Source organism: Eufriesea mexicana, unplaced genomic scaffold, assembly GCF_001483705.2.
Source record: "Eufriesea mexicana isolate 0111107269 unplaced genomic scaffold, ASM148370v2 scaffold440, whole genome shotgun sequence".
Lineage (NCBI taxonomy): Eukaryota > Metazoa > Arthropoda > Insecta > Hymenoptera > Apidae > Eufriesea > Eufriesea mexicana.
The window spans coordinates 273,503-291,898 of NW_016908588.1; the positions used below are offsets into that span (position 1 = coordinate 273,503).

At 39.9% G+C, this 18,396-nt stretch overlaps 1 protein-coding gene across 1 annotated transcript in view; it reads left to right on the top strand.

The window, feature by feature from the left end:
• Positions 1-18,396, top strand: part of Ecr (ecdysone receptor) — a 195,420-nt gene that overhangs the window by 73,707 nt on the left and 103,317 nt on the right. Inside the window, exon 2 of the mRNA XM_017897019.1 lies at positions 17,616-18,373. Coding sequence (XP_017752508.1) covers positions 18,312-18,373 — 62 coding nt within the window. The 5' untranslated portion in view covers positions 17,616-18,311. The remainder of the gene's footprint in view (positions 1-17,615; positions 18,374-18,396) is intronic.

An 18,396-nucleotide genomic window follows, 5' to 3' on the forward strand; every position in this document is an offset into this window, starting at 1 on the left:
CCCTCTGCGGCCAGAATCCGAAGTCTGGAGTGGCCTCGAAGAGGATCTAACCCAGACCTAACCCAGACCAAGCCGGAGAAACTTGAGACGACGGGCTGCCGTGGTGGTGGCAGTGCTTGCAGCGGTGTTGGTGCCGCTGCAGGATCGATCTGATGGCCTAGTTACCAGGAGAGAGTGAGACATGGGCTAGCGAGAGGGAGAAGCCTAGGCAGACGTATACTGGGTGTAGCGAAAGTCGCGATATGGTCACAGAGAGTTAACTCGCACTTGGATCTCTGATCAATTTTTCATCCGCGATATGCCACCCCATCTTTTCTCAATTTCTGACAATTTCAGTTTCTTTTTTGGAAGAAGGTAATGAAAAAATAATCTTCAATTAGATAAAAGAGGATTTTTAACGAATTTTACCAAGAGAAAGTCACTTGGAACTGGATATTACTCGATTAAATCTATTATACTATTACATGATCGGGTCTAATCTGCTACCAATACTAGTCAATTAGACTACACTGTCTAAAAGTACTAAATTATTTCCTATAATAATAAAATCGTAGTAATCCTGACGAAAAGACTCATCAATAGATGAAACATCGTATTTCCTGTATTCTGACAAATTTTTGCTTCCAATCTCATGTTTCTCGATAATTGGTATATATCCTGTTAGATCGAAATATAAATCTGCACTTTAGCTGGATTCGAAAAGATGACGAAAAAGGCTCGTTTGACGGGAGGATTCCCTTGTTCTCTTCGAGCTCGGCGCAATTTCCGCCTCACCCTGTACGGATCCAACTATGGCGTCCTTTCCAGATACGCCACACGCCACAGGAGGCGCGGTGGTTGGGCAGAGTCTCGACGCAGAGAGGGTTGCAGGGTGGGTGGTGTTGATCGGAGGTTGTAGCGGGGATACGAACCCTGGAGCGAGGACAGGCATTGACCTAGATGTCCTCTCCGCTTTCTCCATCCTCGTTGGGTGACTGTATCCCTGCAGTCCTGCGTGCCTCCTCCTAACTCCTCGTTCAACTGCAGATTCTGGCCGTGGGCTGGCTGCCATCCATGAATTTTTTTCCTTTTGATGAAGTGGCAACGTGCAAGCAATCGCTGGAGGGTATTTTTAGGGCAAAAGGGTGGCTGAATTACTTTGGGTGGCACGTTCGGCTCTCTGATCTTGGTATTGATCTATGAACGATGCTAGTGTTCGGTTAGTCAGGGGGTTGTCCAATTATGATCACAGAATACTAATAGGGTTAACGATGATGTAAATTAACAACTGGTAATTTCATTGCTCAGTGTTACCGTGTTTTCTTGTTCATCTTAAGATGACAGTAGATTGATCTAGAACTTCAGTTTAGGGTGTGATCGCATGCGTATGTCAACTTTTATTATAAAAGTTTGCTTAGATTGGAAACTGTCAGAAGTGTGCATAGTGGTGCGACATTTAATTTGGTAATAAAAACTTAGGATGTCAGCAGATTGATCTAGAACTTCAGTTTAGGGTACGATGTCATGAGCATTGTTCATATTGCACGAAGTATGTCAATCTTTTATATAAAAATTTCATTTTATCTTAATTATGTCAGAAATATGCCTAGTCGTGCTTCATTTAATTTGATTGTAAAAATTTAAAATGCCAGTAAATTGATCTAGAACTTCAGTTTAGGGTACGATGTCATGAGCATTGTTCATATTGCACGAAGTACGTCAATTTTTTATATCAAAATTTCATTTTATCTTAATTATGTCAGAACTATGCCTAGTCGTGCTTCATTTAATTTGATTGTAAAAATTTAAAATGCCAGTAAATTGATCTAGAACTTCAGTTTAGGGTACGATGTCATGAGCATTGTTCATATTGCACGAAGTACTTCAATCTTTCATATAAAAATTTCATTTTATTTGTATCTGTTAGAACTGTGCACAGTCGCGCTTCGTTTAATTTGACTCTAAAAACTTCGAAGATAGTGTGATAGCGATTGATCGTGATATCCAATCGTGAACCCTGCCGGATTCACCGAAACAAAAGATTCTTTCAGCAGCGTGAGTCACGTTTCTATCGCAGTGGAAGCATCTCGTTCCTATCTGACTATTTTTGCCTGGAAATAAAACGATCCCTCTTCAATTTCCATCGAAGTCTAGACTTTGTCTGAAACGTAGCAAGTTTCAAAGGTATCGTTGGTTTCTGCGTCAAGTAACAGGCACGGATGCGACCTCCTGCATCCTCTAGCAGCTCGTCGAAGGTTCATGTCTCGTCTGGAGGGGGTTGCAGGGTGGAGGGATTTATTGCTCGGAGGTCGCAGCCGGGATTCGCATCCTAGAGCTAGGCCAGGCATTGACCTAGATGTCCTGTTTGCGTCTCTAACCTTATTTTCCCCCGATTTCCCCTCGCACTATCTTGTCTACACCATCTCATTCCCTTCCTTGCTTCGACTCATCCTACCTTCTTCATCTGTGCACCTTTTTCCCATCATTTTTCCCATTTTTCCTCGACTTTGGATCATCGCAGTCTAGGGATTGACGTGGCAATTTATTAACCCTTTGCACTCGAAAGGAGAGCTTCAGTCGCCATTTTATAAAATTTGGAAGATCGATAATTAATATATCAAATTTAAGGTAATGTAACAGTGTCGAAATTAAATAATTCTACCTGCTAATTATTATACGATTTCTTACTTACTGTTAGAAAAATATTATCACCCTTATAGCAGAAAATTTTTCAACTCGTATACCTCTTTAACCAAAAAATCGTCGAGTGCAAAGGGTTAATAAATTAGAACTGTGTACGAGTGACAATTAAACATACGAATTATCTCTTTACACGATTCTATATCGATTTTCAACGTAATACAGCGTTCACTAGGCAACTCAATAACAGTTGAGCTTGCAATGACTAACTATCTACAACTAAAATTGTCTACGTCAAACTGTTGGGACTACCCTCCACAGGGGTTTTATATAATAATTGAAAATCTTCTGGTCACAAGTATCCTTGATGCGTTCCAATGGAGCTCTTCTCACGAACTGTATTATTTTCTGCTTCCTTAGTCTTGGCTCTTGTGGTTCCTATGATGGGCTGATTGTCCTATGATGCTGGCCTGTTGGTATCCCCGTATTCGTCGTTGCTATTGATAGAGTAACAGGTAGAAGGAAGGGATGTGTTTCGTCCCGAACCTAGCAGGAAACTAGATACAATAATATACATATAAAAGAACCAAAACGTACAAAAGAGTTACAAATGAAAACTTGGACTATGAGATCGATGGCTCCAGCGTGAAGCACTCGCGATCTAAAATCAAACTTAATCTACCGCATTTATCGCTATAGGATAATATAGACTTAAGAACTGTCTCAAAAACTATCGAGTAGTTTCTTTTATAATGGTACATTTTCTTGAACTGGATGACGAAATATCCAAACCTACAAACTTTCAACTAGATCAATGACACGAAGGACTTGCACTCCCCTTGTTAGCTGTGCTAACGTGCAAAGATAGTCTTTCATAACGGTATCTTTTTCCATCTGCTTCCAGAAAATGCCACGCATAGATCATCGATCGGTTTATAATTTGTTCTTCCTAAAATAAGAAATCCAATGGCCGATTCGCGATTCCTTTCCCGAAATAGTATCCCGCGGTATTTCTCGGGGCTCACGGTTGATCCGCGGTAAACAGCTTGATTAAAATAGAATATTTTATACCGACAGAGTTTTTTAATTTCGTGCAAATGAATCGTAATTAGATCCCCTACGTACTCTGGTCCCTCTAAATTAAAACGAGCCCCGCGATCCCGTGCAAACGTGACGCTGCTTAATCTGAATTAACGCAGGTACACATTGTGTCCATCCAGCGAGGCTACGCGTGGATTTTTGTTAGAGAAAAACGTTCGGTATCCGTGGTTCCAGCGAGTCGGAAAATCCAAACCAGAGGGATTTCGTTCCCGGGTTTCTCTCTTCCATTTTCGTCCCTGTTTTATCATCTTCCCCGTCATTTTTCCGTCACAATGGCTGTCGTATAACCCACCCCTCTGTCATTCTTTATCGTTATCATCCATGGGATCGTCAATTGCGAACGAACTGAAACTCGATGCGATGCTTCCTCGTACCCGTTCGATTTCAAGGACGTCCGAACTTTTTCCAGTTGAAATCCTGCAAAAGGGGGGCGAGAGGGGACAGACAATGGAGTCCAGGAAACCGGGAACGGAGGGTGCTTTCACGGTATTCCCGCGGGAAACGACGCGTTCCTCGAGGAATTCTGAAATCTAGGGGTGACGAAACGTAGGATCATCCATCACCAGGGATGGATTCGATCGATACAGTTTGAATTCCAACGATCTGACCAGTTTCCAGTCTATCGAATAGTTTGCTCTGCAGCACCGTGGAATCTCTGGATTTCGGGTGGGCGTTGTTATCCTATTATTCCATTTATTAGCTCAGGTGTCTTCAGAATCTTCAACGGAGGTTGTATCTTCTCAAGCTAATTATTTCCATAGGATTGAAATTCCGTTTGGAAGATTAAATTTCGATTTAGTCGCGCGACACTTATCAGTTATTCGCAGGAATGTAAAGAAGTAGAGTGATGTTTGTCAGAAGTAATCGCAGACGTATACACAGAGGACATGGTTATTATCGAGAGTATTTACACAGCGTGTTTTGAAAACAGATCTTCGACTTCACAAACCCTTTATCACAGAAATGCAACGTTGTTTTGCTTCGCTACCGGTGTGTAAACTGGTTGGATTACTATCAGTAGGTTTTCTCTTTGTTTTAGAACGAGCATTCTTTACCCGGCTCGCAATTTAGAAATGAAATAATCCAGACATAAAGAGCTTTACAAAGAACAAAACAGCCACGCAAGGTTTCGCTAACCCCAATTTTGTTAGTGCACATCCTATTGTATAACCTAATCTGCTGCGCATACGTGGCTCTGATGATCACGAAATGCGATGTATAGTCAATGAGTGTATAGTCAGTATAGATCCTCTTCTTCCAAACTTCGTAATTAAATTACATCCAGCCGGAAATAAGCGACTATCCAAATATATTCTCGCGCGAGTCCCTAGGTGTCGATGGTCCACGCAGTCAATTACGACGTCACGAAATTCGCTAGGTCTCGCTAAATAATTCTCTCGCGAGAGTCCCTAGGTTCCAGATTGCCTCGCGCGAGACCCTAGGTCTCGGTGATCCACGTAGCCGATCGTGACGTCGCGAAAATCCCTAGGTTCGTCAAATAATTCTCTCGCGCGAGTCCCTAGGTTCTAAATACTCTGGCGCGAGTCCCTAGATTTCAAATACACTCGCGCAAGTCCCTAGGTTTCAAGTATGCTCGCGCAAGTCCCTAGATTCCAAAACTCTTTCGCTAGTTACTAGGTTCCAAATACCCTGGTGTGAGTCTCCAGGTTCCAAATACTTTGGCGTGTGTTCCTAGGTTCCAAATACTCTGACGTATATCCCTAGGTTCCAAATTCTCTCGCGTGTATCCCTAGCTTCCAAGTACTCCGGTATGAGTCCCTAGATTCCAAATACTCTCGCGCGAGTTTCTAGATTTCAAACACACTCGTGCGAGTTCCTACGTTGCAAAACTCTTTCGCTAGTTTCTAGGTTCCAAATACCCCGGTGCAAGTCCCTAGGTTCCAAATACTCCGGTGTGATTCCCTAGGTTAAAAATTCTATCGCGTGTGTACCTAGCTTCCAAATACTCTGGTGCGAATTCCTAGGTAGCAAATACTTTCGTACGTATCCCTAGGTCTCGGTGATCCACGCAGCAAATTGCGTCGTGGCAAAAATCCCTAGACCTCGGCGATCCACGCAGCCGCGATCAGATATCTAACCTTCACAGAGAATTCACCGCGAACGTTTCCCGGACAGGGCTAGGATTTCGCTCGATTTGACGGCGTTAATGCGAGAAAAACCGCGAGAGGCTACCTGTTGATACATAATTTCGCGTTGCGCAACGTCGCGCTCGCCTGTGCCGGCTGCCGTCCTCTAGGCGCGATCCAACCGCGTTCAATTTGCGATTCGACGCGCACGTCCAGCCCGACATGAATTCAATATCCGTAATAATATCCGGACGTGTTTCGATATCGGCGAAGCGATGTGTTTCTCGCTGGCTTTCACGATGAAAACGGAGTCGCGAGAAAAAGGGGCCGGGCTCTTTTCAGCCGCAATTATTGGAAATTGAATACCGACTGGCCTGGCTTGGTTTTCAGCGAAAAAGAAAGTCACTGGCAGAGGATGAGGTCGTGATACGACTTGGAAGTGTTAGAAAACGCCGATGTCCATGGGAATCGGGAAAGTTTCTGCTGCAAATTTCACGCTTAACGGAAAAATCTGCTCCCCTCTTGGGTCTTAGTCCAAACCCCTAAATCCCATAACGAGAATTCTTCGCGAGAGCAATCCTCCTGGCACGGAGTCCTAATGCGCAAAGGAGAACTGCGAATCGGTTTATGAACAACTCTCTGTGCCAGAGACGCGAGCAGGCCTGGCTATTGGAGGTTAGAGCACGGAAAGCAGACGTATGGTTGCCTAAGATTCCAAGTGGACATGTCCTGGGAATATCCGCGTACTTTGCTCGGATTGTGTAACAGAGATTGCGAGGGAAAGGGAGAACGTACAGGTGTAGATACTGCTCATGTTTATTCGAACGAGTTCGAAAGTCGATGAACGTTGCTTGAATAATTTAGGTTTATGAGATGTACAATTGCGACTCGGCTACGATAGAAACAGCGCCAGTTGTGTTAATAAAGAATCGTATGTAGCAAGAACGGCTCGGTGTTGATCCCAAGTTCTTTACTTAGCTTTTACGATGAAAACAAAGAGCTGTATAAAATTCACCTCGAACCCTAACCTCTCTTTATTCTGAAAATAGCCTACGAGAAAAATTCCTCTACCTGACGCTTTAATTACAATAAAATACCCATCGATCTGTACACGAACGAACGAAAACCTTCCACGAAATGATACATCTGAAGTATAGTTCCTATCTAACACTGTTGTTATATGTATCTAGTTGTTATTACACCTATCAACTATCTAGTTGAGCATCCAAAAGTCCTACATCCAAAATCTAAGCAGTGTCATCCTCGTGCACACTAGACAAATAAAGGCTAAAATAAGTCGCTGTTGGAGCTTACGTGGACCGTGGAGGAAGCTTTAGGACGGAAAACGAAGCACGCAGTTGCCCCGAAAACGAGGGCCATCGAAATTCCGAAGGACTGCTCGTGAATCCACAGACCCTATTATTCCCATGAGCAGGCGGAAACAAAGTGGAGGAGCACCTCTGCGAAGGAATGAAATAGGGAGACAGGGACAGAGGGAGAAACGCGAAAGAGTATACTAGCTGTGCACGACTACTCGTACAGTTTTCATCCCCTCTCGACGCACTTTCCGAACTTTCTAGCCCCGTTCTCGATGCTGTCCCGCGGGACCAGCCCACGGGGTTCGATCGAATTTGCATACTACACGCTTCTCGGAGGCTTCTCGGAGTCTGGAGACCGGTGGAAACCAGATTGCAGAGCGTCTTTTTAGGCTGGTCTAGTTAGCCAGCAGTCGCCAATAGGGTCTTCGTATATTTTCAGCTGCTCCTTTTGTCTCCTTCGTCTATCAGCCCCGAAATCTCTGGAATATCTGTTCCTCGGTTGCACAGGCGTTCCACTTTCGCAAATTTCATTTGCGCTCGTGTTTATTGTCTCCTCGTGGTATTTTTTAATATTTCGTCTCCTCCATTCGTTTCTGACAACTCTGGAATTTATACAGTGGCATTCCACTGTGATCAAATTTCCATTTTCCCTCAAGTCTCTGATGTTCTTTAGAAGTTCCATTTCACTTGGCTCGTCACCCCTAGCAGGGATTGGAATTTGTTTCTAATTTGTTGCAATAAAATAGTCCATATTATATTTTTGATCTGTTCGAAAACAAATCCAAGACGTCCTGAGGTTCTCTAGGATATACGATCCGTTCACTGCACAAATCGATTAACTCCACTTTTTGAAAAATCTTAAATTTAAGTGTCAAAGCACTTGGTACAGTCATAACTTTTTATATTTATATCAACTTTCCCTGATAATTAAGATTAACACCATCAAACGACAAAAATTTGTTGGCTACTGAATAATAAATAATTTATTTCAGAGGTCACTTTGATTAACTCCGTACTCTAATGTAAATCGTTGCAATAATGCAACTGAAATGCACTAGCAGGCCATGAATGATAACGGTGAATTTTTTAGTGCCGTCTTATCAGAATTTAAGTAAAATTCAGTAGAATTTAAATTTATTACCTTTTTCACTTGCCAAATCGATTAACTCTTCCAATAACAAAAATGGTAACATTACCAACGATTACCTTTCGGCTATTTTCTCTTATAAATTTTATATACCGTTAGACGAAAGTTACATTTGTATTTATGCATTCTACGATATTTATTTCGATTTAAATTATAAAGAGAATTTTAGAAAACAATGTACATTATTTCATTGCATTTCTCCACTTTTTGTTTTATGGGGTTAATCAATTTGTGCAGTGATCGGCTTATATATAAAGTCACTTGGCTCGACATCCTTAACAGTGACTGGAATTTGTTTTTAATTTGTTTCAATAAAATGGTCCATATTATACTTTTAATTATTTCAAAAACGAATCCTCGTTGTCCTGGGGATCTCTAGGATATGTATAGAGTTGTTTGGAGAGTGATGCTGTTTCTGTTAATTAATGAGAATCTTGCAATGGAGGCTGATTTAGACATTGAACCGCGTCCAAATATTAGGATCAATCCAGTTGTCGTCGCCGATGCGCCATGTCCGACTTTAATAATCGATCAGTCGTTCCGCAACGACGTGCAAGCAAGCTCGGTTGTTCTGCCAGTGACACACGGCTTACCAGACTGCTATTGTCAGAAGTCGGCCGTGCATGTTCCAGATGACATCGGTGATTAATAAATTGCTGTTTTCGGATGCACGATCCCGACTGAGCCAGCCCGAGCCACTGATCGATAGGTCAGCCACCGGACAGTGGAACTATATGACCCGTCATTAGTAAGAATCCCTGATCACCCCAAAATCACACCCTATTTACGTGTACTCTCCATGTCGATTTTCTTGATAAAAAGAAAAATCGAAAATGAATTTTTCGATAAATAATTCGAGGCTTGATCTTGATGATTTGTGGGATATCCCTATACTATCAGGGAACAGTGTAGAAATGAAAATTTTAGAATTAGAATATTATGTAGTACTCAGAGAAACAACTATATATAGGGTGTCCCAAGATAGTAATTTTGATAGGAAACACAGGTTTTTAATTAACCCGTTTGCATCATGGCTGTACTTAAGGTGCCGTGTTCAAGCATCAGCGACGTTCAACTGACGACTAGCCCGTATCACTGAGCGCATATCAGCACCTACTCATAATGGCAGTTAAAAGGATTTTCACGACAAAAGTAAAACTTGTTAAGAATATAATGAACCGATGTAGATGAGATGCTCACAAAAGGGATCAAACGTGATCTGTGGCATATGAAGAATATTCAGCAACTGGTAATGGAAACAGTCAGCTCGCGGAATATTCCGCGTTCGGTGATAGGCGACAGTCGTGGCTCGCGGAATATTCCGCGCTCGGTGATAAACGACAGTCGTGGCTCGCGGAATATTCCGCGCTTGGATGAAAATGAGTTAAGAATTGTAAATATTGCTGAACAGTGAAGACACGTTGTTCTTTCGCGAAGCGCTCCATTTTTGATAACCCTGAACTGTCAGCTGTCACGCTGTCATTTTCCTTTCGTTGACAACACTTTCCTCCACAAATGGCGCCAATTTCGAATCTTGCGTAAATTTTGGGATACGTTTTATATCTCAGAAAAGAAAAATTTTATTTTATTAGTTTCAAATGTAACGTGCTTTTGCAAAATAGAGTAGATAAGAAATTAGGCCTGTGTATTTCACAATCTTAATAATAATAATCGCCATGGGGTCACGATATAGTTTAGCATCACGAACAACCATAAGGGCCAGGACCCGTTCACAGAAGTCGTAGAACAATTTCGTTTTAATCTCACATTCACTCTGAATTATTTTCCAATTTTGTTGCCAAAAACAAAATAAAATTTACTTCACAGAACAGTTCCTCGAATGCTACCTATTTTATTTTATAAAGGATTTTATTTACCGATTATATTAAATATAGCTGTCAAACACTGTCGTAATTTATATTCTGAATTTAATAATTCAGGTAGTTACTTATTTCCTGTTTTCTCGTTTGATAAATAAAGAATCAAGAAACGTCGAGTGCAACTCGATGTAAGAGTGCAAAGGGTTAAAATCATCGAAAAGTTATGTCAGAGACCTGTCATCGACCTGCAGAAGCACTTCATTTAACACTAATAAGAAGAGTGCAAGTCCTTCGGGTCACCGATTTAATTGAAACTTTGTAGGTTTGTAGATTTCGTCATGCAGTTCAAGAATATATATCGTTATAGCCGCCACTACTCAATAGTTTTTGAGATATTTACTAGACATTAATAAGATTGCTATAGAAAACTGTTTTCCTCGTCTTGTATTCTTATTACTCTGTAACAAATATATACTAACATAAGAAATCGTAAAGAATAAATTTTTTTATTAAGAAATTTGAATTACAATTGTTAATTTACAATGTTTTCATCGGCGAAAAATGAATGCAAAATGAAAAATAGATTGAAGAAAAAATATCAACTAGGAATTTGCATCATAGGAATTTTCGGGTGTCGCTATTAGGGGCCACAATGGTACTTGAAAACCATTGGAAATAAATCTGTAGTTACCGAAGTAATAAAACTTTAATCGCAAATATCTCAAAAACTATCGAGTAGTGGCGGCCATAATGATATATATTCTTGAACTGCATGACAAAATCTACAAACCTACAAAGTTTCAATTAAATCGGTAACCCGAAGGACTTGCACTCTCCTTGTAAGTAGAACTACCAGCCCAGTCAAAATGACTGGTCCCAGAATTTTCCTTTTTGCAACCACCGAACACATACACCTGCTTTAAGAATAAAATTGGTATCAACTCGTATTAAGAAAGAACTGTAATCGATATATTCACTCATATTCATCTTACTCGCTGAAATGACTATAATCTGAGCACGTTATAGTTAGGTGCCCACTCAAGATCGGTAGTTCTAGTGTTAACCCTTTGCACTCGAGAGATGCCCTACAGTCGCCATTTGCTGAAATTTCGAAGCTGGATATTAATTAATATATGAAATCTAAAATAATGCAACAGTGTGCGAGGTATCGAAATGAAATAATTATGTTTTACGTTTTAATTATTATACGATTTCTTATTTTCTGCTAAAAAACACATCATTAGCCTTACACGGCAGAAAATTTTACAACTCGTACCGTTCTTTAGGCAAAAAATCGTGGAGCGCGAAGGGTGTTAAGCTTTATATTCAGAAAGCAAGTGTCGTTTCTCTCGTTGCCAGTGCGATATATGGGAAACGAGAACTCCTACGTCAACAATGTCCTCTCGTTACCCAGAGACCCGATGGGAGAAGGAAAAGAAAAGAAAGGTGAAGCGAACTACCATAACCTAACGTTTACCTTCCAAGGGCATAAGAATCTGTGAAAGAAATCCGAAAAACGTCATAACCCGTTCCGAATGTCCCATTGAAATACCAGGAAACGCCACGGGCCCGTTACAGGGCACGGGGCGGCGGGAGGGGGAGGGAAACGGGAGGTAAACAAAAGAGGCGACGGCCCAGCGTGGTTAGAGGGGAGGTGTAGAGGCAAAGCGCGTCGCAATCGGAATTCTCAGTCGTCTTTTTGGGGCCAGGCAAGCCGGAGCTGCGTAGAAAGTCGCGGACCCAGTCGTTCTGCCTTCGTTGTCCCGCCATTGGTCACCGTTTCAAGGCCTATGGGACGCCATGGAGGGGACGGTTTGGGCAACTGCGTCGCGCCATACGACTCGTCTGCCCGAATCGCGCGTTCCACCTCGGTTCGCCAACGTTTCTTCTCCGTTTGTCCGGCGAATTTCGCAGCTGGGGATTCCCGGTGCGTTGTAGTCTCGTTGTAGGTAGCCTGCGGGGGCCTAGATGGCGCAGCGTGCGCGGCAAGCGGACTCCGCGGTCCATGCGATTTGTTGACGTTCGAAAATCGATCTCCGAATACTTGCCCAGTGTTTTCTTATCGTTATCGTAGTTCCTTCGCCGTTGTTATTTCAGTGAAGTGCCTCGACAGTTGCGAGTTGTGTTTTTGGGAATAAGATGAGAGAAATTCGTGCGAAATGTTGTTGCCGCGACGGGTTTGTGATTGGTTATCGTTGCGAGTGAGCTGAAATTTTCGCCAGCAGTTTTGGAAAGGTAATCGTTGCATTTTTCGGATTGAGAAGGTGGGATCTCGCGTTTGCCACGGTGAGCGAATTGTTTTTACCGGGGAATTAGAAAAAGCGATTCTCCACGTGACCAACAGACACTTTCACCCGGTGTTACTTGATAAAAACGCGTCCTACTACCGACTAGCATCCTATCAATTTGCAATTGCATTGTTCCAAGCGACGTGTCTCCGGGACGCAACTTCTGCGTTGTCGTAATCCTCTTCTTTCTCAATTGCTCAATTTCCACGTGACTCTGTCGCATTGAACAACCGTCTGCCGTGTCAGATGCATCCCGACTTTCTTATTCTCTCACTTGAGACATTTAAACCACTTGTAACCGTCATCCTTATATTTTAAAAGTTGAGTATACCCTGACATTAGAGCCTCGAACGCGATCACTTTGATCATTCTTGCTCCTTCCTCAGTTTGGTGTTGAGTGGCTTAAATCGTTGATGCACGATAACTTTTCGTAAATATTTTAATAACGATATTAATATTATTATTTATTTGATAATGCAATAAATTTTCGTAAATATGTTGAACAATATTTTATTGAAATATTTTTATTTAAATTTCTTACACTTAAAATTTTAGAATAAAAATATTTTTATAATATTGTTAATATCATTATTAAGATGGTAAATTTTCGAAAACACGTTGAAAAATATTTTATTGGAATATATTTTTATTCAAATGTCATGCACATAAAATTTCATATGAATATGCTCCTTTTAAAAATTATTTATACGTAAATATTTTAATAATATTATTAATATCGTTATTAAGATGATGACACTATAAATTTTTATATACATATTGAAAATATTTTATTGAAATATTTTTATTCAAATTTCTTAGAAATAAAATTTCATATTAATATCTATTTCTTCTCAGAAATATTCATACGTAAATATTTTGATAATATTATTAATATCGTGATTAAAATAATAACGCGATAAATTTTCATAAATTAATTGAAAACTATTTTTATTTAAATGTTTTGCATATAAAATTTCATAGTTATATCTGTTCCTTTCAAGAAATATTTGTAGGATTATATATAAATTTGAATTCATGCAAAGTAGTAAAATATGGGTAAAAAGAAATATTTCATTTATATATGGTATTAAATTAAATTTTCTTTATTATTATTCTTTATAAACATATTTCAAATTGTTATTTCTTTTTGGTAATATTAGTTTGTTATTTATGGAATTTTAAGTAATATATGTATTAATTACTTCAGCTTCTAGAAGGTATAATTAAAATGGTTGATTATTTATTCTTTACGTTCCCATAGTACACCCAACACTTCAATAAAGTATGCTTAATTAATTGTGAAGCTAATGAAAGACATTCTCGAATACCATTTTACCAAAAGGAAATTGAATGCTTTTGAATAACACTGCATAAATGAAATTTAGAAAATCTTATGCGAACAGAATAATTATCAGCCAGGTTCTTAAAAAATACTGACACATATATGTAGTTCTGTTAGATTTTTGCCTAATTCGAATACGGTTTCATACATATAAATAGCCACATACGTGTATGCAATTTTTAATAATTTAATAACAAATTTAATAACAAAATATTTTCTAATCACCACTATCCCATTTAATATTTGTAAATACAACCTAATTAATCCTTTCCTCACCATGATAACCACATATAAATAGCGACATACGTGTATATAATTTTTAATAATTTAATAACAAATTTAATAACAAAATATTTTCTAATCACCACTATCCCATTTAATATTTATAAATATAACCTAATTAATCCTTTCTTGACTATAATAAATCAAACGAAAAATTCCAAATTTTTATTTTATAAGAAGAGAAATCAAGTTCATTTCTTTCTTCTTATAATTAATGAAAATCCACACCCATACATTGATCATAAACACGTGCATCATTCTCAAAAATTTCAAAATATTTTCCAATCTTAACCACACCGTTTAAAATTTGTAAATATATTTTAAATAAATAATTGAATTTTTCCCCAATTTTGAATAAATTTGTCTAAGGAGGAATCAAAAATTCATGTAAAAATTCATTTGTTTCAAGAAAATGGAGTCGATATTTCGATTCGTTATGAGATATTACATAAACGTGCTCTGTAAAATCGAAATTACAATCGAAGCGTTTAACGTCCCATCGAAAATGAACCCCAGGGTTGCTCAGAATTGCTCGACTGTCGTTGTCCGCGATTGTCACAGGACTGAGAGAGGTTTATTGGCCCTGGTGCTCGCGTTTCAGACGACTGAAAGTTTAGATCAGAGGACCAAGAATATCCAACTCCCGTTTCATCGCTGCTCGTCCGATCGTTGAAGCGTATCATTACCCGCGATTTCTCCACGCAGAAGGAAATTGCGTGGCGTGGATCGAGAGCTGTTCCGAAGTTCCCCCTAGACGTAATGGCGTGTCGTGTGGTCTCTGCTACACAGTCTACGTATACCTTTCTTATAATACGTGTAATTTCCAAGCAATTTTCGTTTTTCTCATTTTCCCTTTTTTTCCCCCCCAAATTAATACATCAGCACCGATTCGAACAAATACTCTGTCTTAACAATTTTCTGCTACAATAACGTCCGATACGATGCATCGAATAAGCAAATTTTTATTTTTATTTCCAGCACACCTATTTATCTTTTCACTCTACGAACATCATGTCTCACGTAATTTCTTTTTAAGGAAGTTAGAGTTATTTTATTTATTTATTTAGTTTTTACGATTTTTACGAATTTGGCGATTTTCCATTAAGAATCCTACTTTTCCTATGTTTCCTACTTTTCCTGTTTTTCTTACTTTTCTTACTTTTCCTATTTTTCCTACTTTTCTCACTTTTCCAATTTCCCGGCTTTTCTCACTTTTCCAATTTTCCGGCTTTTCCTATTTTCCCACTTTTCTTATTTTCCTACTTTTCCTACTTTTCCTATGTTTCCTACATTTCCTATGTTTCCTACTTTTCCTATTTTTCCTACTTTTCCTACTTTTCCCACTTTTCTTATTTTCCTACTTTTCCTATTTTCCTACTTTTCCTATTTTCCTACTTTTCCTACTTTTCCTATTTTCCTACTTTTCCTATTTTCCTACTTTTCCTATTTTTCCTACTTTTCCTATTTCTCCTACTTTTCCTATTTCTCCTACTTCTCCTATTTTTCCTCGATATTTGTCCAATTTTACTCCTACTTCTCCTATTTTTCCTCGATATTTGTCCAATTTTATTTCGTCATCGTGCGAGGAAATATGAAATTACGCGTTACCGGAGTAAAAGATGGTACAAATGGTACAGGATGATACAAAACAAAGATAACTATTGCAAAACACACGTTTTCTTAATTTTGGATTATTTTATTTTTAAATATAGTTAATTATATAGATTTATATATAGATTTATTTTTAATTCGAGGAATATTCAATATCGTAGAAAGAAAGGAAATGTGAAATATGGAAAATGAATAAGGTATGAGTTTTCCAAACCCATCAGCTTTTTAATGATTACCGATATCTAAAAGGGGAGAATGCGCAGAATGCCAATTATGACACTTAAAGCTGGAAATTCAGCGAATTTTTAAGAAATTCGATTTGGGGTGAGTTTATCGATAAATTTAACGAGTTTAATTTAATCCTTATTCCATCGGTCACCGAGCCGTTCGATTGTAGCGTTGAAGCGTGACAGGCACAGAAATACAGCGTTCTTTGTGATAAGCTATCGAGATCCGTTTTCGATAAAACGAGCGGTGGTGTTAATTGATAATGCGGCTGTCACGACAATTGAAATGCAAATTCTGGGTACACTGAACCCTGACGCGTCTAATCTTATTTATATTACGGGAATTCTTGCTACGCGCTGCCAATTATCTCGTTAGATGCAATGAGAAAAAATCAGCTTGACAATTTTTTGAAAAGCAAATCGATTTTGCCAATGAACACCGTATCGATGTTGAGTTTCACCATACATCGTTACTGCGGATTACTCTGACTCCATAAACGAAAGATTATAACGCTAAGATTAGCACGCTGATCATACTGTCACTTCGCAAGTCATATTTCACCTTTATTATTTGTCTACCCGTTATAACCAACCTGGAAGTTAGAGAATACGAGCTTACGTAGGAAATAGAAGTGGTACAAGTGCATTTCTCTCTCCAAAAACGAGATAAACAGCAGAAATGTTACGCAAGACCCGTATCTATGTAGAGACTTTCGTTGCAGTCTTTCAGAATTTGACAAGTATCTATAGCAGCGTGTTTTGACGTTTGGAAAATTTGATTTTCTTATCAGAATAAAATCTCGATTTAGCAAATAATAGGATGAATGGAGAATGGAATGATAAAAGCGACGAAATTAGACTGAAGGAGTTAGTTTAACACGATGACTGTCATGGTGATCATCAGTGATCGTTGCTTGCCTCCACAGTGGGGCTATATTGGTGACTATTAGGATTGTGGGTTCTAATATTAAAATAACTAGGATATATTCTCTTATAAGTCTTTTATTTCGCAAGGAAGGTATATGTTTCTCCTAATGCTTCTCCTTAGAGACTAACCGACCCCCCTAAGACACATCTGCAGCTGTACCCGACTCCTGTCAAGAGGGTACGCGACGCGGTTCGCTCAAACCCCCTTCTCCCAACGAATGTATGCATAAAGCATTCCTTCTAGGAACTTATATCTTCTGATTTATTTGTATCCTATATCTTAGACTGATTTTTGTCTACAGCTAAATTTGCCTTTCCAATAGTGACGATACTAATTTTTTAACTCCTTGCACTCGGCGATTTTTATTTATTTATTAATTTACAGGAAAATAGTAATTCGAAGACTTTCTGCCATAAGGCGAACGATATTTTAAAAACGACAAATAAGAAATCGTATGCAATTTAAAACGTAGAATTATTTTATTTCGATATTCCACGCATCGTTGGGTAATTATAAATTTGATATATTAATTAACATCCATCTTTAAAATCCGATTAAATGGTGACTGAGAGGCGCCTCTCGAGTGCAAAGGGTTAATTTATACTTGCTTCGTTCTAACCATTTTTTGAAAATTTGAAGAACGTAAATAAATAACTAGACATTAATAATTTGCACCATTTTGTCCCCATATTGTTTGATAATTCATCATAGTATCGTAGGAATAATGGAAATTTGATCGTGGCTCCCTGAGCGTAGCGTACACAAAGTGCATGACAGTGAAAGCGTTAAGGAGATGCAAGGAGATGGATCTATCAGCTGACCGATGTATCATCTTCTGTTCCAGATACCTCAAGACAGCAACGGGCGACGATCCGACTCGACCAGTATGCATCTGGGATCGCAGTTCGAGGTGCACTTCAAAATGCGGTAGAGGAAGTCCCTCAACGAGAGGCCACGAAATAGCTGCGGACACCCTAAAAGTGCAACTAGACGAGTCGCGTCCGTGCGTGTTATACAGAGCATAAGCGCGTGCATAATAGCAATTAGACGGAGGGAATCGACCGAGGAATCATTCGCAGCCTATCAAACGTTGCAACGCTCGAAGGGTCGGTCTCTTGGAAACCGTCGGAGCACCCTTCGACACCCAAGGCTCAGTATCTCGGCCGAGACGAACCTGGCTACCCCTGATCGACGGGAACCACTGCCTTCCGAGCCACCGGGTCATCGCAAATCCCTCTAACATCCCACTCCTTGCCAACCACCAGAGCTCGCCAGACCTCGAAGCACAACCGCTCACCCGATCACCCTACTACCAACTGTCATAAACGCGGCGCTAGTTCCCCAATAGCTAAGAAGATCTGCGTAAGGGACTTTAAGAAGCAAGTGAACAGAGGTGAGCAGAGGACCCGTCACGGTGGCCAGCTTAGTGAGCGGCAACGTAGCGGTGCGTTACGATGAGGCGTCGGGAGTGGTTGGCACGGGGGGTGTCGTACTGGCAGCCACTTCCAGGTTAGCCACTACGGATCCAGCCACGTCCAGCATGGACACCAGCGACTCCAGCATGGACACGACTAACGGAGGCTCGAACACCGGGGTGGCAGGGGTGGCCGGGGTGGCGGGGGTGG